Below are 22,061 nucleotides of genomic sequence, written 5' to 3'. Positions count from 1 at the left end.
CTCAGCATGACGAGCTACGTCGGCACGAGACGCGGAAAGAGCATTGCTGAGAGCGTAGACTTCAGCACGAGCATCATCTCTTTCCTGGCAAGACAGAGCATATTATCCTGGACCCCTGAAAGAGGAATGGATCGAGCCGTCTGTAATTCTTCTTCCAACAGCTGAATCCTAGATTCCAACAAGGAAGTACGCTCACGGGCTTCCCGCAGATTATCACGGGTCCACAGCAGTGTGCCATTAAATAAAGCACGATCATGGTTGTACAGATTTTGCATGTCGACCATCTGAACATGCCGCGCGCGCCATACCTCAGCCCGAGCATCCCATTTCTTAGCTTCACTCTTAATTTTCTCAACCAAATCTCTAATACGAGATTTTTGCCGAGCTCTTTCGTTTCGAAGCCATATCAGCTCGGGGACGCCACCCACTGGAGATAGGGTGGGGAGACTCAGACAGAACAACTAAGAGATAAAGAATGACGACATACGGCGAGGGAAAAGAACCAAACCTGTGAAAGTGGAAACTTGGCTACGAGTTTGCTCTAACTCAGCGCGCACTGCAACAAGTTCTGAACGAAGATCAGCCTCTGCTTCACCCAGCTTTTCTTTCTCCTTAAGGCTTTTCTTCAGCTCTTCTATTTCCACCTCAGCCGCAGATAATTCCTTTTCTCGGTGACGAAGCTTAGCCTCGAGCTTCAGAGATTTCGCTTTGAAGAACTGATACAGCACGTGGTTACAATGCTCGCTCCTCATCATCTACACATCAAGATGACAAAACATTATTTCACCGAAGCGTCTGATCGTCACGTAGAAGTATGTACGAAAATTTACCTCCAGCACACGCTGCTGCGGAAAGCCATATTGATACCCGTCGGCGATGGCCATCATATCGGCAACGGAAGTAGGAGGCTCCGGCACAAGGGTAGCTTCGGGAACAGTCAACCTCTTTCCCCAGGCTTCAGACGCCTGCGCCTTAGAAGACATCTCCATCATGCGACGGGTATACGCAGTTGATTCCTTTTCCCCAGCAACCAAGCGGGGAGAGACAAACAAGATTCTTTTCCTTAAACCAATCCATGATGGCGTCCTCACCCTCAGATGTCGGCGACTGGGGAAAATTATCGGCAGGCGCATCAACGACAGATTTTCCTTTCTCTGACACGACCCCCTCGGCACGAATGTTGGCATGCTCCTCCGCACCTACATGCACAGCAGGCTCCTCCGCACCAACATCTTCTACAGTAGCATCCCCATTAACGGAATCCAATCGTAAGCCCACAGACCAACTATCTCGATAACGGTGGCGTGCCACTCGTAGTCATGATCGCGCTTGATCCTCTCTCGCGCGGGGAAGAGTTTCCGACGACTGGACGCCTCCGTGCCAGGAACATACTTCAGCTTGGCATCGCTGACCTCATTTAACAGACGAATTTCGCCTCGAGGAGCAGGAAGATTCCGAAGGCTGACACTCCACGGCTTGCGATTCCTACTATTGACGTAATCACCGAAGGAGTTATTGAAATTCTCAGGAGTATACCATTCCTTCTCCATGGGATTGGGGACGTAACAAGTCATCGACGTTTCCCCCTACTCCGCAGATAGCATTCCTTCAGGGCGCGGAGATAATTCCCCGATAGTTGGGATACGGAACGGCTGTGAGTATTGGTGGAAGAACCCTCACGACTAGCGAGCACGTCGTAGTAGAAGGAATCACCTGATTTATACAACGACAGCATGAGACCAGCTTCGAACGCCCCAACCGTCGTTAACAAATGAAATTCATCGAACTCATACTTGGAGATAAGCTCATACGTAATATCATCCTCAGGGGCATAGAAACGAACCCCGAAGGCTTGAAGCTCATGCTTTTCCTTGAATATTTCAAGATCGATATGCTTGAAGGTTACTTTTTTCCTACTAACAGAGACACTGCGTATCAAGGGAGCAGCCTCATCCTCCTCGGCGGGGCCGGAGGAACTAACGAACGCTTCCGAAGCTTTTCTCTTAACGGGGGGATTCTTTGAGGATTCAACCCTAGGAGCTACACCTTTCGTATTCTTCCCTTTAAAAGTCGGAGAAGACCGTAGATGATGCTCGGGCACTAACGAACGTAGAGGAGGAATGTCAAAAGCAACAGCGCGGGGCGGAGCCTGCGTACTCCTAGTATCATCACGCGGACGAGCCACTGAGCGATCAAAGACTCTTCGAGAACCAGACGGAATCATCGACGGAATCTCTTCCCTAGAGGACGAGGCTTTCGCTCCAGAAGAAACTCGACTCCGACGAACATCATCTTGAGACTCTCGCCGCGGAGGAGATCTCGATAACCCAGAATCAGGAGTCTGATAAGTAGGCCGCGGACGATCAGACATGGCTGCGGAAAGAATAAAATCAAGAACAAGTTACACACAATCAAATTACCAAAAATCAAAAAACACATCCATAGCAATACAACCACGATAATGTAGCAACCCCAAATTAGTATACATGCTCAAAATTTCACCCTTGAAGGAACAACTTCCTTAATTTAAGATGAAGAACAGGGGCAAACTAGTATACAAGCATCAGAAGAAGTTCTTCATCACAAACAAGGAACAACAGTAGCAGAGAATTCACAAATCAACACAGCATAAAACGGTGGAAATAAAGAAAAGAAAAAACTTACCGGCAAAAAAGCAGTAGAGAAACACAAACAAGAGCGGACGTGATTAATGCTAAGGTGGAGAGAATTTAAGATCAAAGGTGCAATGAAGACTGACAGGAGAATTTAAGATCAAAGGTGCAATGACGACTGACAGAGAATTTAAGTCACAGGTTCAATGAAGACAGACAGAAAATTAAAAAGGCTGAAAAAGAATGAAACTGAGAATGTTTAGGAAGAATGAAATTATTCTCTTTCTATCCTTAAAATACCGAAAGAAAGAGAAGGAAATTAAGGGAGGAAGGAAACGTTGCCCGTTACATAAGCAGTTAATGCACGAATAAAAGACGTGCCCAAGTATCTAGGAGAAGTTATTAGGAGTGAGAAGAATATGCGACGATAGTTTTTCTTCAAGGCACCCACTAGTCATTCAAGCCCGAAGAAAAGGGGCAAATTGTGTACACATATATCTCACTATCAGACACGTGTATATAAAAAGGTACGTGGAAAGCATGCAGGCCAAAACATCAAAACATGATGCATCACGAAACACCCAATAAACCCCGAGGAGTTACTTTATCTCATCCCCAAAAGAGGAGCTAAGATCAACGGTGGAGAGAAAGTTAGTTGACACGGACTGACAGGGGCAGAAGACACTTGTCTGACACGAGCAGACCCCTCAACTACCCGCATTAAACACTCTGAGCAGTGTACGTGTCGACCAACCTGTGGAACGAGCGAGGATGCCTCTGCGGGATCAAGGGGCAAACGCAGACCTCCGCGTGATGGACGCAGGGACACAAGAAGATAAGGTTCCAACGGTCTTCAGAGATGGGGCCCACGTTCTAACCTTATAAATACCCAATCTCCACTAAGAGGGAGGGGGATCGAAAAAGATTGGATAGGGGAAGGAGAGAGAGAGAGAGAAATAGTAAAGGTAAGTTAATCCCTTAGAGGAAAGAAACATGTAAACCCCAAAAGTCATTCAACTATTCGTGTAACCGTGAAGAGCATAGTAAAACAACAAACCCCGTGGATGTAGGCCTTAGTGCTGAACCACGTAAACCTTGGTCTTATTTACATTTCAGCACTTTACATTCATTTAGCTCCGTGCATGTTTACTTGTATGTTTTGTTTTCCTTAATACTTATACCCCATGCACAAACGCCACGCATGGAGATGTTGGATGAGGCCATGATAAACCCGAAGGTTTTGAGCCGATGAATCAACACCCGGGTACCATCATCATAATTTCTTTAGATGATAATGATTGATTGTGAGCGTTCGGACCCCTCGTGGTTTGTGTGCTCACAGTATCAGTAGTGGTTGTTTAGGGTTCGAAAATGAAATCCGGATTTGTTCCCTTCGTACTTACTCGGGGTTTGCTTCTATGATTAAACTTCTTAAGTGACGTTAAAAGGGCGAGTCAATTTTCGGTACGCATCTTTGTCAATGGAAGTAATGTGGTGCCTTGTAATTGGTTGATCTTATGTGGACTTGTTTTCAAGTAATGATAAAAACAAAAATGGGTGTCAACATGAAGTGTAACATTGCAGTAATACAAACTCCGTGACGTCCTGAAGGCAATGCATTAATGGACACAATTTCAGTGAAACTCTCTGAGATTAAGACTACTCTTATGAGAATGGTTCGAGAGGAGAAGAAGATTTTCCAACGTTCTAGAAATGTGTCACCTCATGACCTACGCTAAGGTCCGATTCCTTTCACATGGTACGTAGCAGGAAAGAAGGATATTAATATGGATTCAATTACCTATTCCGGGCTTGTTTGGTTTGAGGTAGAATTCGACTGCTCAGTTCGGTCCCCTTGGCATTCATGTCGAGGTGCCGTGGAATGCTCTTTGGTTCTTCTTATAACCAGCATCTCAGCAATTATGACACTTGAACAGGTGCCACCATAGGCATCTAACAAGGCAAACACAAGTTTGTTTCTTCTTTTAAGTGCGTGACAGACGATACGGAATTTCCCAACTTTCTTACGAAAATAAATTTTTGTTTATTTTGGTGGGGATGCTAAAGGATCGCAATCACTGGTTACCCGATACGCATGCATTAGCCAACTCATAATACTTCGGTAAATTATTATTTTTTCTTTTAATCAGCAAATTTAAGAATTTTTATCAAGGAGGCTTACATAATTGTTATGTAGTGTTACAGGTCTTTATCTGCTTTTAGGGAACGGTACATTAATTGATCACTGAAACATGAAGCTTTTTGATTTTTTTTTTTTTTTTTTTTGTAAGAATGTCAACCAAGAATCGATGGACATGCATGTTTTTATTGGTCGATTTTGAGTTGATGTATTAACCGATTGTTAAAAGAGTTTTATTACGATAGCATAATGGATTTCACATGCCCATGTATCTTTGTATCCAAAAAGAACATGTACACCATGTTTCGGGATCCCTAATGGAAGCTGACTAGGTTTAAGTGTGACCTTCAAGTGAGAGGGAAGCATGTGGGAATTATTCGGTTTAGTGATAACCCTCTTAGATCTTCCGGTAGCGGTTGTAATTGCAGCTTCAGTTTGTTAATCATTACTTATTTTTTCTCCACCTTATTCTTCTTCCTTTTTTTTATCCTCTTCCTCTTCAACAATTTCATCTTGTATATCTTTATCTTTATCTCCATCATTGTTATCACCATCACCATTACCTCCTCCAATAGGTGACATGTCTTGATCATCATCATCATGCTCGTCATCTCCTCTAGCAGCCGGAGGTCTTTCAACACCACCATGATCATTACCTCTTCTACCAGATGGAATTGATTGGTCCTCATCTGGAGTTTCATTTGAATAACTTGGTTCTGATGGTGGTTGGGAATCATTCCGTTCACGGATCATGAGCATTCCTGGCTCAATGAATGCCCCTCGATGCGTTGCAGTCAAGCGTTTGTCATCAACGCGAGGAGGTCTTGAAGGATGAGTAATAGCTTTCTTCTTTCCCTTTTGCAGCCTAAACAAGAACAATTAAAAAAAATCGATATATAGTCGGCAGGGTCGACAACTATAATTTATACCGACTAAACAATAGTCGACAGGGTCTATAAGTATAAATCTATGCCGGCTAAACATTAGTCGGCATGGTCATATTCAACTACCATGCCGGCTTGTAAAAACTTTGAACACAGTAAATATAAGGATTTTTCACACAATTAGTCGGCAGGGTCTGTAATCCATACAACGCCGGATAAAATGCAGCCGACAGGGTGGTATTCAAATACCATGCCGACCTTATAACTTATGGCATCGGGAGACACCAACATTTTTCAAAGCAATATCGTCGACAGGGTAAAAATTTATAATCCAACGACTATAAGAAACGTATATCGTCGGCATAGTATTACGGTTGAATACCTTGCCCACCCTGTAAAAAGCAGTTACAGATATTACACAACCGACATGATATTCAACCTAAGAGCTTGCCGACTAACGCTAAATATGAAAAGTCGGCATGGTCGTGAATCCGAGACCCTGCCGGCTAAGGAACTGCGGATTCACAAATTTGATTTTTCTGAAATGCAAACATAAAATTGAAGTACTGAAGTGAGTTTAAGTATGCCCTTACTTTCTTAATTGTGTCATTTCTTCGGTTTGGGCGGAGTTGATTTCTTCTCTGTCAACGGTTTTTTTCTTCCATTTGTATTGAACTATGTTTCCAATTCCAGGGTCTCCTCGATTAGGTTTTCTGTGAGTTTGTTTTGTACAAGTAGCCTTCGAACGTTCCTCCATGTTTGAAGATTAATCGAAATTTTCGAATCGACGGTTACGACGAGTTTTCAATGGTGGCGGATGGAGAATCCGGTAAGGTAGAGGAGGAGAAGAAGAAGAGGAGAAGATGAAATGAAAATGATAACTGATCAGGGGTAATAAGAATTATAATGGGAAAGGGTAATTTTGTAACTTCATCTATTAGGATACCTCCTTAGACCTTAAAAAGAGTCCACTTAAATTTGGGTACCCCAATTAATCTGGGTATACCTCAATTAATCTGGGTATACCCCAATCTCGTCAGGATTTATATCAAGCCAAAAATACGCTAAACAACCCCGACTAGTTTGAGGCTATACGTTTTATTCGAGGTATATCATTGAAGACAAAAAAAAGGGTCATTATTTAAGAAGTAATTTTAAAGACCTTTTCGTCTGCTTATTTATGCTAATGGTTAATTTATTTATTTATTTAATTTCTTTTTTTTTTTTTGAAAGAAACATTTTGATTGTGTTAATATTATAAAATCGAATACATAATTACCAGATACATCAAAGATGGGAGCAATAAAAAGCTACATATATTTTGTTTCACAGAGAAACTCATATTTGAAATAATTTTAAAAATAAAACTTAGTCATTGAGATTTGTCTTCTTCATATTGATCAGTTCTGGGCTAAACAAATTGTCATTTTAAAGTTTGTTTTTTAGGCTACGATTGATTGGTACTAATGTTAATATTGGCCCGATTCTAGAATGTGATTTGTTTTTATTTAAGTGTATCTATCTATCTTAAATTTGCTTCAAGTGTTTGTATTTCTTTTAATTTTGTGTTTTTGGTATTTAGGATCACAAGTGTGCCATCCGTCTTTTGAGGAGACAAGCTTCAAACACTATGATGAAGAAATGGCCAATTGAATGGGAATGTGCCGAGGTGCAACCGATTGTCAAGAACTCCGGGTTGTGGCATGTGGTGGAGAGTTCTATTGTTGAGTATGACAGAGTTACCGTATCTGTATTCTGTGAGAGGTTCTACGGAGAGACTAAATAATGTTATTCCCATTCGTTGAGATGGCGGTAACTCCCGATGATGCTCATCAAATTCTAGGCCTCGAGGTTGAAGGAAAATCACTCCAATATGTCTAAGAAGATGACATTCCTTGGGAGAATATCTTCAAATTGACCAAGACCTTGTTCGGTTTGGAGAAAAGCAGTCAGAGTCTTTGTTTGTGAAGAAGGATGGTTATAGAAGCAGGAAGTTAAGTCTGAAGATGTTAAGGGACACATACTCTTAGACCCAGAAAATCTTTGATAAGGAAAGAAGTGTATACATGGTGCAAATCAATGCCATTTCGTAAGCTTATTTGCTATACATTTTGGGAAACTGTATCTTCCCCGACAGTTCAGGAAGCTTGGTCGACGACAAGTATCTTCAATTATTGCATCCCTTTCATGAGATGCATATGTATTATTGGGGTACTGCAGTGGTTTCCTTATTGAATGCAGAGTTGACAAATGCTTCAAGGGAAATAACTAAGCAAGTTAACGGAAATCTATGTCTCTTCCAGGTAATTCCATTGTCTAAATCGTTTATATTTGCAAAATGCTTATAAGATAAGATTATTACTAAGCTTTGTGTTTGCATAGGTTTGGATATATGAGCATTTCCCTTTGGTGAAATCCAACCCCCATGTCAAAGTGAACACTAAGCTTGCGAGTCACCTTCCAAGAGGACAACGATACAGTTTTACTGGTGCTCAGGATAATGATATGCTACAACAGCTTATCAACATGCGAGTCTCCTTGGACAAATTGACTGCGGATGAGGTAATATTTGATCCGTATCGAGATGCTAGAAATGAAGGTATAATCGTAAGGAGAGATGATGTTGCATTCTACTACGGTCCCTTTTTTTACCCCCAAGGGTTTTCAATGTACGATCCATACCGGGTATTGCGACAAGTGGGTTATGTCCAAGAAGTGACGCATCCCGGTGATAAACCTCACTTTAAAGTGGTAAGGGAGGAGTGTAGCACGTCCCAAAAAAAAGTATTGCCGTCCATTACGCTCCAGCGTAGGGGTATACGAAATGCCCGGAATCCTGCAGCCTGCTGTGTACCGCCCAGGTCCGAAGGAGCCCATGGGCGCCCGATATCAGAATTGGTGCAGTTACCAGGATCGGCAAGGTAATAAAATTAAGACCTTGCCGATTGCATAACAGTCGGCATTTTAATGAACACATACCGTGTTGACTATATGCAGCAGAAAACACCTTCTTCTGTGTTACAAAAATCATAAAGTCGGCAGGGTAAAAAATTACGACACTGCTGACAGTATGTTAGTCGGTATTGTGTTAAACAAATACCTTGACGACTGTGTGCAGCATAATTTGACCTCCTCCAGTGTTACAAAAATCATAACGTCAGCAGGGTAAGAAAATTACGACTCTGCCGACTGTTTGTTAGTCGGCATTGTATTAAACAAATACCTTGTCGATCATATGTAGCAGAATATGACGTTTCCTGTGTATGAAAATTTTTATAGACGGCAGGGAAAGAAAATTACGATTCTGCTGACGGTGTGTTAGTCGGCATATTGGGGATTTTCGACCTAGCTGGCGAGTTCAAAATTCAAATTTTTGCAAGTACAATTGCATAGATTGACTACCCTAACGGCCAAATTTGGGCGCCATCCTATAAATACACTAGTTCTCTCTGCATATACTCTCCAAAGCTCATATCATAATCTTACCTTTATAACTCTCCCGACACCTTTCTATACAACAACGACATCATTTGATTCAAATGAAGATCTATCCATCACCAAAGCATACGTAGATGCCGAAACTCGAGTTAGAAATCAGTCCTCTGCAAGGGTACGTCGATGCCATAACCTTTTGGGAAAAAACATACAACAAATATAGGCAAGAGTTTGGGAATCCGAATGGAAGAAGTGTTCAACAAATCCATGATAGGCACCTAGTCATCGAAAATGCGATACTTGCTTATATAACTATCCAACATCGGATTTTGAATGCAACCCATTTTAACTTGTCCATTGAACAATTTTTAAGTATTTTTGTGGTTTATTTTACGTAATCCATGTTGTTTTATCTGCCAATGAAATACCACTAACAAAGTAAATTTGTGTTGTGTTTTTCTAGCATGAAGTCGTGAAAGTGCGCTACTTGGAGGAAGAGGGGGAAGCATTCGCATTCGATGCAAGCTATCACTTTATGGTATCCAAAATTCCGGAGTATGCCCCGCAGATGATGGTGGGTGAATCAGACTCGGATTCCTCCGACGAAGATTGATGGTTTTAGAAGTTTTTATGTAGGTTTTTTTGGATAGACCTCTATGTAAACCCTCATGAGACTATAACTCGTCCACTAGGGTCGCCCAGGGGTTCAAAAGATTTGATGCACGTGCTAAGTGCATCCGTTATTCCTACCACAATGAGCTAGATTTTATGTTTCAATCAATATAGTAACGGAAATTGCATGAATAAAGTGAATTACATTTTTCAAGATTCTGTTTAACGAAAAGTCGGCAAGGTTGTAAGATTACTACAATGCTGACTATAAATTAGCCGGCAAGGTGAGAAATTAAATAGATGTCGACTATATGATAGCCGGCAAGGTGGGAAATTATAACAATGCCGACTATAAGGTAAGAAATCAATACCATGCCGACTACCGAAGCATTTACAGCAGTCTCCTGTGTGTCAAAAATAATAAGTCGGCATTATAAGCATGCTGGCCAACGTTAGTCGGCATGGTCTTTATTCGTCGACCTTGCCGACTTTTCATACTTTAAAAACTGAAAGTGTTGATTTCTTCTCTAATGTTGAGTATGATTTCATACAACAGCTTTGCAATCCCCTTTTTAGAAGTGTTTGAGTAGTGTGATTTCATTTCAATTGCAAAAGGTACAATCTCAAAACAATTTTTTTCAACAAAAATCTTCCCATATAAGTTCAATCAAATTATTTTTTTTTATAACTTAAATTCATAATTTATGAAGTTTTAATCTACTCAATTAATCAATCTAAACTCAATTAATTAACCTAATCATAATTTTAAGTGTTAATTAAACAGGAGTATATTCGTCATTTTTGAAATGCATAATTAAAGGGTGTCGTGTTTTACTTCAAAAAATGACCCAAATTTTGTCTCATTCGATAATCCAGGATACAAATTACACCGACATCATTTTGATGTATCCCATGTGTGAATAATCAAAGAGCGTGAAAGTTAAAGGGAAGTAAGACATGACAGTTCTCGGCGTTGCGGCACCCCCGCCCCACTAAGGGTTGTTGTGGCAGGCACCCAGGATATGCATCCGCATCCGCCTTCATCCTCTTTGGGTTCACTTTCTCATCTAGCTTTTGACTCCGAAGTCCGAACTTTCCCAAGTCCAAATATTATCATCGTTTGTTTTCTTTTGACCAGAGAAGTGGAGGAGATCTCATTAATTTTTCGTAGAATAAAAATAAATAAATAAATAAAATATTTTAATGCCCGGAAGAAGTTGCTAGTAAAAATTTGGTTGTGGGGGAGCGCCAGGGCCGGAGTATACTAAAAGCAGTCTAAAACTTTGCAATGAGTCCACTACCAGACTAGAGACAGTGGACAACCAACCAACCAATGGATAAGGGATACTTATGTGTAGGCATTCTGACTAATATTCATGCGAACTAATGTTCACCTATATCCATCCAAATGTTATATGCCACGTCGGGCACACGTAAAATCTTAGATTCGGACAAACCGAGTAGATTTTGTTAGATCTAACTGGAAACTTAGTGCTTATCAACAACAGTACTCCATCTAAGCTTCTAGAATATGTCCCTATGATTTACCAATCACTCCCACAAACTACATCCCCATGATTTTAAATTTAATGCCCGTTTTTTCCATCCTAATGTAACCAGAGTCCATGACAGGTCACTGATATCAATATCCAATGACTTTATTAATGTAATGTAGTGCTATTTTTGCCCGGCAGTTAGAAGATATTGATTCCAAATAAGAAAAGATTTCCATATATTATATCCAATGACTGTAGATATAATATAATTATGTAATAAAAATTTAAAATACATTAGAGAGACGAGAAAGTCTCCAAAATGGTCAAAAGTTCTCATCTTAATGCTTGAGATATGACTCAGTCGTGACTCGAGCCCCACATTCTTGATCAGGAATTATAAGATTTCCACCTACAACACTCTAAGACTCCCACTAGCATGAGTAGACAACCAACAAACGGATAAGAGATATCCTTTGTAAGGTATACACGGACTATTGACTCCACATGCATTCAATGGTTGCCATAATGCCTTCAAAATATCCATACCAAAATACTTTTTCAGTAGATCCATCCAAACTACGTCCAGCACACCTAGTGTAACCCCGACCCTGATGTATGGTCGGGTGTTCCTGTCATTTTTTTCAGATATAATCGCCGGGTAATAATACTACAAAGAAAAAATAAAAATACAGCAAATAATTTCTCGTCGACGTTAAGATGGACCCCCACCGAAAGAACAATTCAAAAGGCCCCCACAGATTCACAAAACAACAGTTGTCGGTCTCATCCACTTTCCGAAAAGTCATCTATAAAACAACGGACAAACGAAGGAAATTGTAAATGTTATATTCATCCCCACGAACCCTCTTTCTTCATCTTCTTCCTCGAGAAATTCTTCTCCAAATCCCTAATTTTATTTTCGCTGATCTTGATAATCTAACTTGAATCAATTCCAACTAATTGTGGAATTTTAAGTGTTGATGGACTGTTGTGCTTCATACAAAAGAATCACCCCAATTCCTGAAGCTTTACCCAATGTGGTGAAGTCTGATAAGGGAAGAGCAGATCTTAAGGTTTTTGCTAAGATTGGATTCTTCTCTGATTCTGATTCTTCTTCTTCTTCTTCTTCTTCTTTCAAATCAACTCAGGTTTGTCATCTTTTTCTCCATTAATTTCTCTATTTTAACCTACTTTCCTTACCTACCGAGTACCAGTTCAGTTTCTCTGTGCAAATCTAGTTGAAAAGATCAAATCCAAACTACCAACAAGAAAATCATAAAGAAATTAAGCAAATTAGATATTTATTTCAACTGGAATTTATTCCCTGATTTAGATTCAGATTATAAATAAATTTAATACAGTTCAGTGTGGTTTGGTTCTTGGATTGTTGCTAGCAGAATTCAATACAATTCTGGAAATTAGGCTCAACATTGATTAGTGTTTAAACTTTGCCACTATCATCATTTATCTGCTAGAAATACTTGGGATTAATATAACCGTCGTTTACTTTAATTAAAACTAGTAATTTGTGCTGATTGAGTTGTTTTGTGATTCTAGGGTGCCCTAAAGATCTGTGGAGCTCAAAGAAGGACAATTGAAAGTAGTTTCAAAAGGAAAATCCCAAAATTTGTTACCTCTGCATATGCAAGAGGAACAGATTCTAGTCCTTGTGATTTCACTGGTGTTGGTGGTACTACCCCTCTTGAACCAAGATCAGCAGCTGGAAAATTCTTAAGTGGTATATTACTGAACCAACGACACCTGTTCCCGTTCGCGGTAGCTGAGCAACTCGATGAGTTGGTTACCGAAAGAGATGGTGCAGTTGCACGCAAGGACCAGAGCTTGGGTTCTGAGGAATCTGATCTTCACAGGTTGGTTTTCTTATCATTTATTGAAAGCATTTACTTTTGAAATTAGCTATATGTTAGTTATTGATTAGAGATTAGTTATTAGTTACTTCCTGATCTATGTTTTACCCTTAAAACATTTATTGTGAGTTCCGAATTCTAAACTGATTAATTTGATAACCGATAGGAGGATTGCTGAAATGAAGGAAGACAAGTGCCAAACTGCGGTTGAAGATGTCATGTACATGTCAATTGTTCAGAAATTCTTCGAACTAAAAGTTCCAATGGTTCCAAAGATCTCCAGCTTCATTGATAATGGAAGACTACAGATATGGCCATCACAACAGTGTGAGCTTGAATCGATTCACAGCTTAGAAGTTCAGAATATGATAAAGGAGCATCTTACTACAATTCTAGGTTGGAGATGGAAATCAAATACGACAGGTAATAGGATCACGTATCAGACCAGTAGGCTTCAACTTGGCCGTCTTTACGCCAGTTCCATCATGTATGGTTACTTTCTGAAGTCTGCGTGTCTGAGACACCAATTAGAATCAAGTCTAGCTTTGACATACGAAGACTTTCCTTCAATTGGGTTGTCAGAGTTCTTCCCAGCAGAAGCAAATAGCGCTGCTGTTCACGGCCAATCTACAGACAGACGCTCGACTTCGTCCTGTCAACAACCACGGAGTGTAGAAACAAATACTACCTTGAGGAATTACGTTATGGGGTTTGATTCAGAGACTCTGCAGAGATGTGCGAAGTTGAAATCCCAGGAGGCCGTTAATCTGATTGAGAAGCATACATGGGCATTATTTGGGAACGAGCAGGGGGAAGACACTGAGAATGACGATGCGATTGTTGTACCAAATTCGAGCATGAAGAGATTAGTTTTGGAGGCTACTGCTTTTGGTTCTTTCCTTTGGGATGTTGAAGAATATGTAAATTCTGTGTACAGATTGAAGGATAATTGATTTTAGGAAGAATTTTTTAGTTCCAGAATCTGTTGTTAGAAAAATCTCCTTTAAAAAAAATATCAAAGGAAATGTATATTAGTAATATGAATGAAATATTTAGTTAGAAATTTGATGTGCTTTAAATCCCTTCAACTACAGCATTATTCAAGGTAGATACCAAAGGTTTAGTTTTTCCACTTCAAAAAAATTCAGAGTAAAATCCTCTCCAATCAGATTCAAATATATCTTGTGCCACAAAGCTCAAACTGACCAGATTCAACAAGATTCAAGACTCTGTGGGCTACATGCAGCTTCCTGAAGGAGAAACTGGTAAGATATGCAACAACAGTTCAATAGTGGGATGGGTGGTATTGTGTTCGGTCAAGACTCAACAACCTTTGCTTTGGCTTGAATTTGACAATTTCAAGAGTTTTTAGTACAGCGATCCTACTGTGGGTGCATTACTTTAGCAATAGTGCTACACAAAGTTTGCTTTGTGGATGATGATGCCAAGTCTGGAACCCATTTCAAAAGTCCTACCTAATTTTATATCAAGGTTGAGAATTTGGAATTCTATCAATCCCTTGAAATATCATATCATTAGATTTTGGACAAAAGCAATGGCACGACCATTCCTCTTTGTTAGTAAGAAGTGACTTTAGATTGAATTTTTAAATTTTGGCTTTTTTTTTTTTTTTTTTTTTTTTTGCGAGAGTTGAGATATCCCTCAAAAACTTCAGATTTAATTTTTTTAATTTTGGCTTTTCAACCTTAAGAGATATCCTCAAAAGTTCCAGTGATTTGACACTTTTGTTTCCAGAGTGTGCCATATAGTTAGTGGAGGAATTTCGTTGGGGAAAAGTATTCCCTGAGTAGACGCAAAGTCTTAAATCCATCATTCATTTTCAACATCAAAGTATGAACGGAAAGACAAAGAAGCAAATACAATTCAGGTAAGAGATTCAACGTGGAATTTTGGCTCAATTATCATTTTGAAAGGAAACAGGAAGGGCGTGGGTCATAGGACCCTAAAAGATTCCTCGAATACTCTATCGTACACTGAATGTTGTGTGCGAGCAAATGTACGTACGAAAATCTGGCTGCATCACGCTTGAGGCATGATGCGTCGACATGCTCAGCAAAAATAGTACGCCACTCTCATCTATGATGCATCTGAGAACGGACCGATGTGAGGAGGAGCATCAAAAATTTCACCAGTCAATGAAAAATCTATATTTTATTCATTTATAATAATTTTTATTAATAATGTTCAGAATAGATAAACTAGTTTTATGTTGGAATCATAGTCGGTTGCAGGTGGTTTATGACTTTATGTGAAATTTTCAACTGGCCTTTGATTATTAATGCATTATTATTACGGCTTAATTATTGATTATCAACTGTATTCTTCTCTATTTATGCAATAATGGACTTGCAGATAATGATTAAAATACTGCATGAAGGTACTGTTCTTTTTCTTAATCTATGGACTTGAGTTGAGGGCGATAAATGAAACATAAAACTAAACCCATTTTTGAGAATATTCTCTTTTGCTAATGAGAAATTAGAGTGCCAGAATTCTACAAAGAGTTGCAGCTAGATATGCCTAGTCGTTGATCAGTGATAACTAATTTTTCTTCACTACCTTTTTATTACTCGAGGTCTCTTCACATTCATACTTATCTCGCAGCGACCTCCACAGGGATAATCGAAGTTAATATGCTCCCTGGAAAATGGTACTTGTCGTCTTTCCGTCAGAAACTCTAAAACACTCAGACTCTATTCTGTCAATGCTGTAATTCACCTTACAGCCACATACGACATCCCAACCCTGCGATCAATAACATAAAATATCAATTACTTTAATCTGAGAATAAGTAAAACCAAATAAATAAATCTGATAAAAAAAACTTTCAAATATCATCCCGCCTGACACTGATCTTGATGACTTTTGGTGGTGGAGTATCTACAGCCATCTCGTTATCTTCGGAAATCTGTTGATAGCGGCGCTTGGGAGTAGAAGCGGTAGAGGGTGGTGAGATGGAAATCAAGGCCAGTTTCTTACCAACTAAAGAACTGATATTTGATGAAGCTTCTGGCATGATATCAGGAGGAGGCGGCAAAGGTGGTGGTGGAGGATTTGGAGCGGTGGGTGGTGGAGTGGCACTGAAAGACATATACCCCATCGAATTCAAAAACCGAAAATGCGGTTTCATTTTCGTTTTATGTTCGCAAAGAGAGGTGGTTGGCGAGTGGCGCCGGACAAATTGGCGAGGGAGCAAGGAAATTTTGAAACAGGGAGCTGTCACGCCAAAATTGTGTGCCATTGACGAAGGTATTTGTTTGGAAATCCAATGAGGGAGGGGAGCCTGACCCACATTTGCAATCAATCCCTAGAAGAAAAAAACAAAACAAAAATGATACGTTGACCGAAGGTGGACACCAAACTGTGCATCGTGAAAAGTTGTGTGAGGGGCGGTGGGGCTCACTCATACCCCACACCTATCCCAATGTAGAGAGGGTGATCTTGAGGCTGTCAAATCTCCTCTCGGTACACAGTTCAGTGTCCACCTTCCGTGGATGTATCATAACTGAAAAAAGAATGCCGCTGGTTCTTGAAAATGAGCCAGTTTCATACCCAAATTTCAAACATGATTTGAAGTTTGGTATGGCATGATATACCGAACTTCTGACATGATATGTGGAGGCGGAATTTTATCAATCCTTTCAAATCATATAATTAGATTTTGGCCAAAAGCAATAGCACGGGCATTCCTTTTTGATGGTGAGTGTAGATATCCTCAAAAATTCCAGTGAGACTCTTTTATTTCTAGATTGTGCCATATACATATAGTTAACGGAGTAATTTCGTTGGGGGTAAGTATTGGCTGAGTAGACGCGAAGTTTTAAATCCATCATCATTCATGAGCCAAAGGTTTCATTTTCAACACAAAAGTATGAACGGAAAGAAAAAGTAGCAAATACAGTTCGGGTAAGAGATTTAAGAGATTCAAGGTGGAATTTTGGTTCAATTATCATTTATTATTATAAGAATTATCATTTTTATTGATAAATGTTCAGAAGTAGATAAACTAGTTTTGGGTAGGAATCATGGTCGCTTTCTGACTTTATATGACATTTCCAACTGGCGTTTGATTATTAATGCATTATTATTACGGGTTAATAATTGATTATCAACAGCATTCTTCTCTAAATAATGGACTTGCAGAAAATGATTAAGTACTGCATGAAGGTACTGTTCTTTTTTTTTTTTTTTATAAGCAAGAAAATAACAGATGCCTACTCCGACCTATGTTCGCCACTAAGGGCAGGTAGGAGCCAGACCGGTGGGATTGACCATGCCATATGGCTTACATTCTTCACAGCCCATTGGGCAAGTTCATGGACAACCCTATTGCAATTACGATTGGCATACTCAAAGATGATTGACTTGAAGCTCGAATTTAAGGATTTGATATCCTGGTAGAGGTGGTGTGTACGGAGATCTCCCAAGAAAATCTTGTTATTAATCTTCTCAATGATCGTTGATGCGTCACTCTCCACGATGATCTGATCAAGTTTTTTCTCTTTCGCCACTTTCAAGACATCTCTAATGGCACAAGCTTCTGCTTCTTCTGCAGAACAACATACAAGGTTAGTTGATTCTGCATATATGAAACTACGAATCGAGTCCCTAATTATAAAACCCTTTCCCCCATTTAGAGAGTTAGGAATCCAAGCCCCATCAGTACTAATTTTAAACCAATCTCTAGGTGGAGACACCCATGGTGAACAAGGCTGATTCAAAGTTTTTGCAGAGATAGAAGTAAGGATTGGGTGTTTCGGGGCAGTCATCAACATTGAGTTTGCCCTTGCAAGAATATCCCCTGGTTCTTCAAGTTTATTTACATGTACAATCTCATTTCGGCTTGTCCAAATGGACCATAAGAGGCAAGCAATTAATGGGAAGCGCTCAGACTACCGGACTGATTTTGGTATGGATGTAATTGCATCCAGAATCTACTCCATTGAATTATGTATTATCCTGGAATCCTGTATTCTGAATGCTTAGCAGATTCCATACTTTTGTGAGATTTTTACAAGTGACCAAAGCATGCATAATTGATTCGGTTTTCATTCTACACCTTGGACAAATATAGTCAGATATGTGCATTCTCTTATGGATAATTTCCCTGACCGGTAGAGCTCCTTCCAAAGCTTTCCAGACGGACGTCTGAATTCTAGCAGGTATTTTTTGTCTCCAAATGGAAGTCCAAAGATCAACGTCACTAGTTTCACCACTAACACTAAGAGGTGCATACGCAGACTTAGTAGAAAAATTACCATCCTTAGATGGGATCCAAATCCTTCCATCGCTAGAAGGATCAAGAGAAAGGGTAATCTGTTCAATCTTCTCTTTTGAAGGTTGATCAAAAACAACACTTAATTTTGCCGTATCCCAAGTTCTAGTATCTTGATTTATGAAGTCCTTTACCTTTATACTTTTGTCAGGAACAGTATTAGCTCTTGGTGTGGATGTCCCTATACCAGGTATCCAATTATCACACCAAGGATCAACGAGATTTCCCTCTCATACCACCCATGAAATGAATGGTTTAATCTTACTCATTGTGTTATGGAGGCATTTCCAAACCCACGATGTGGTAGGTGGGCAGATGGAATTGAGAATTTCCCCTTTAGCATAGCATTTAGCTTTCAATACTTGAGCTAGAAGAGAGGTTGGGTTCTCAACAAGCCTCCAGGCACTTCTATCCATCATAGCTAGGTTATTAATTTCACTAATTCTGAATCCAAGTCCCCCTTCTTTCTTTGTCTTGCATATGTTCACCCAAGCTAAAAGGTGCATCTTTCTCTTCTTTAACCTAATGTCCTCTCCCCACCAATATCTATCAATGTGAGAGTCAATTTTATAGCACAAACTATTTGGAATTAGAAAAGTAGCCATTTGGTACAAAGACAATGCTTGGCCCACATGTTTAACTAGAGTAGTTTTTCCTGCCTGCGACAAGAATTGAGTCAGCCAATTATTCACCTTATTCTCCACATCAGTGAGGAGAGATAGACGAGTTTGCATTTTGGATCTAAGTATTGTAATGGGAGCACCCAAGTACTTCTCACCAAGATTGAGATTAGAGATGTTTAGGATTTTTGCTAGCATTTTCTTGTGTCTTGGATGCACTTTCCCACTAAAAAGTATACCTGATTTGTTAAAGTTAATCTCTTGACCACTAGCTTTACAATACTTCTGCAGGTAATCTTTAATAGCATGGAACTCAGAAATTATGGCCTTAGTGAAAAGCAAACTATCATCGGAAAACAAAATATGGCTGATAGAAGGGGCAGAACCAGTACATTTTATGCCATGCACCGGGTGATTCTCCTCTAAATGTTTAATATAGCATGAAAGAGCCTAGGCGCAAATTATGTAAAGGTAAGGGGACACTGGGTCCCCCTGCCTCTTCTTTCAGGTTGAATTTTCCCAATAGGACTTCCGTTTAGGAGAATAGAATAAGACACAATACTCAAACAATTCAAAATGAGTCTAATCCATTTCGGATTGAAACCCAACTTAGCCATTGTCTTTGCCAAGAAGGACCATTCCACTCTATCGTAAGCTTTGGACATGTCCAGCTTCACAGCAGCATAAACCAACTTTCTTTTTTGTCTTTTTTATTTTGTGAATAAGCTCATGAGCAAGAATCACATTATCAGCGATTTGTCTTTTAGGGATAAAAGCACTCTGGTTTGGTGAAATTACTCTATCCATTAGAGGCTTCATTCTGTTTGCTAACGTTTTAGAGACTACTTTGTATGCAAAATTACATAGCCCAATAGGCCTAAAATGATCTGCAGACTCAGCCATGAGATTCTTAGGAATCAGGGAAATATTAGTATGATTAAACTGAGTTAAAAGATGCTCAGTCTCGAAGAATTGCTTCACCATTTGGGTGACACTTTCACCGACCACATCCCAATATGTTAGGTAGAATATGCCGGTGAAGCCATCAGGGGCCCTGGGGCTTTCTTAGCCCCCATTTGAAAAGCTGCAATCTTAATTTCTTCGTCAGTTAAGGGGGCTAACAACATATCATTATCCAAGGTAGTCAGCTTAGGCTTAATAGTGTCTACTACAATATCTTGTCCAGGGCTTAATCCATTGTATTGAGGACTATAAATGAAACATAAAACTAATGTCATTTTTGACAATACTCTCATTTTCTAATTGATATTAGAGTGCAAGAATATGCGATTCATCTCTAAGGAACTGCAGTCGTTTGGAAATCAAGTCCATCACCTAAGTTTGAAACTAACTATAAAGGATTTTTTTCTTTTGCTTCGTCATCTTATCAACAACTAGGCTAAACACTATGATATGTCATTTCCTTTAGCTATAAATTATTTCAAGATAAGGGAATGGGTCACGGGGAAACCAGACTATGGCGTTGTGATATCCCTTAGCCGTACTGTACGCAAACTTAGTTTTTGTGTATATGGTACAAAACGGAAACTGAATTTATGTCATTTTTTTCAAAATTTTTTTATAGCTAAGAGTATTTGTGTAGGTTAAAAGACAACTATTAAGGAATAAAAAGGAGATATAATAGGTAAAAAAAAGAAAAAGTTCTGGTAGAAAAAGAAAATAGCGAAAAAAGGAAGTTTTACTGTAAAATTAGGAAAGGCAGATTCGGATACTTAGTTTCCGTGTAAAATTCAATGTGTAACAATCAGTTTTCGTAAAGTGAAAAAGTAAATGGAAACTCAGTTTCTGTGTGATTTCTCTACGCTATAAAGCTCATCAGACCTGACCAACTTTGTAGAGAAGTTAAGGGATATCGCTATTTTAAGGCGATATGGAAGACCATAGTAATTGCATCTCGCTACAATTAAGCATAGCATAGCGAAATCATCAACCATAGTGCATGACCTTATAACAAAAAGACGGCCTAGCATCACTCTTTATAAATTTATTTTATTTTTCCAGATGTGAGTATAACAATGCTGGAGGATCTCCTCACATATTTATTCTCACATTATCTCACACATTATACGTTATTTTGTGAATAAAAATCAAACATTACCGAATTTGAGACTAATTTTTTGGGGATATATTCCTATTTAGAGGCTCTACCTTCCTAAAAAAAAGAGTGTATTCTGAAATACTAAACCTCACCATCTACCAATCTTAATTTCAATTGTTAAAAATCCGTTGATTTTCAATGGTTCATTTTCAAAGTATTAGATGGTGGTGTTATACGTCTCAGAATGCGCCCATTTTTGGTAGGCATGTAAAGCTTTGCAAGAGAAACATATAGCCAAAATATTAGCTTTAAATCAGATGACATTTGGATTTTACTCACAAAAAAGGCGCGTAAAGTATGAGATAGTATAGGATTAAAAGTTTGAAGAGATTCTTCCTCTATAACAATTATGTAGATGAGACATTTGTATTCTAAGATCAACAAATAATATAGGACTAACAGGCATCGGAGCTTGTATCTCTCTTAAGAAGTTGCATCTCCTTTAAGAAGTTGAATCCTAGCATTTCACAAATTCTAATTTTCTTATTGTTGAGATTTTTTTTCTTCTAGTTTTTAGTATAAGTGATGACATGTAGTTTGGTCTCTGCAAAAACCGTTAAATAGTGGGATGGTTGTAACCGCTAAAAACTCAACTTGTGGTTCCAGCTTGAAAATTCGAGTTTATTCGTCTGCAGTAGATCAAATTAATGCAAACAAATCATAAACCAACGTAAACATAAGTGTTGATGAACATGTAAATACTCTTAAAGTAAATGAGATGAGTGATTAACGTGGTTCAGGTGAAACCTGCGTCCACAGTGGTAATGAGTTTGAGTCCTCATTGTAAATACTCATGTTCTTCGATATATTCCCAACTCTCCCACACAAATCTGCCAACACCTTTTTCTGATCTCAAGTTGTTTACTTATAGAGTCTTGACTGGGACCATTATCGTCTCTGTTATCATCCATTTCGGGTACCGTATCGCTAACCGTAGCTTACGCTATCCTTCGATATAACTTGTTCCGATGGAAGCCTT

At 39.2% G+C, this 22,061-nt stretch overlaps 2 protein-coding genes across 2 annotated transcripts; one reads left to right on the top strand and one right to left on the bottom strand.

Moving 5' to 3' along the window:
* Positions 1 to 12,011: 12,011 nt before the first annotated feature.
* On the top strand, positions 12,012 to 14,110 carry LOC113282890 (UV-B-induced protein At3g17800, chloroplastic-like). Its single transcript, XM_026531990.1, has 3 exons — positions 12,012 to 12,327; positions 12,737 to 13,050; positions 13,214 to 14,110. Exons 1-3 carry the CDS (start codon positions 12,160 to 12,162, stop codon positions 13,998 to 14,000), a joined length of 1,269 nt encoding a protein of 422 aa, XP_026387775.1. The 5' UTR covers positions 12,012 to 12,159; the 3' UTR covers positions 14,001 to 14,110.
* A 711-nt stretch (positions 14,111 to 14,821) lies between these two features.
* LOC113277870 (transcriptional-regulating factor 1-like) lies at positions 14,822 to 16,272 on the bottom strand. The gene is made up of 2 exons (XM_026526843.1): positions 15,917 to 16,272; positions 14,822 to 15,813 (listed from the first exon to the last, which is right to left on the bottom strand). Exons 1-2 carry the CDS (start codon positions 16,196 to 16,198, stop codon positions 15,697 to 15,699), a joined length of 399 nt encoding a protein of 132 aa, XP_026382628.1. The 5' UTR covers positions 16,199 to 16,272; the 3' UTR covers positions 14,822 to 15,696.
* Positions 16,273 to 22,061: the final 5,789 nt, after the last annotated feature.

The sequence above is a fragment of the Papaver somniferum genome, chromosome 5 (assembly GCF_003573695.1).
Source record: "Papaver somniferum cultivar HN1 chromosome 5, ASM357369v1, whole genome shotgun sequence".
NCBI lineage: Eukaryota > Viridiplantae > Streptophyta > Magnoliopsida > Ranunculales > Papaveraceae > Papaver > Papaver somniferum.
This window is presented reverse-complemented; position numbering and strand designations above follow the sequence as displayed.

Excerpts from the sequence above, each read along its gene's own strand:
- LOC113282890 (XM_026531990.1), top strand. The coding sequence starts at position 12,160 with ATGGACTGTTGTGCTTCATACAAAAGAATCACCCCAATTCCTGAAGCT. Across the intron at positions 12,328-12,736 it reads CTTCTTTCAAATCAACTCAG|GGTGCCCTAAAGATCTGTGG; the intron begins GTTTGTCATCTT and ends TTGTGATTCTAG. Across the intron at positions 13,051-13,213 it reads GAGGAATCTGATCTTCACAG|GAGGATTGCTGAAATGAAGG; the intron begins GTTGGTTTTCTT and ends GATAACCGATAG.
- LOC113277870 (XM_026526843.1), bottom strand. The coding sequence starts at position 16,198 with ATGAAACCGCATTTTCGGTTTTTGAATTCGATGGGGTATATGTCTTTC. Across the intron at positions 15,814-15,916 it reads CAAAAGTCATCAAGATCAGT|GGTTGGGATGTCGTATGTGG; the intron begins GTCAGGCGGGAT and ends TATTGATCGCAG.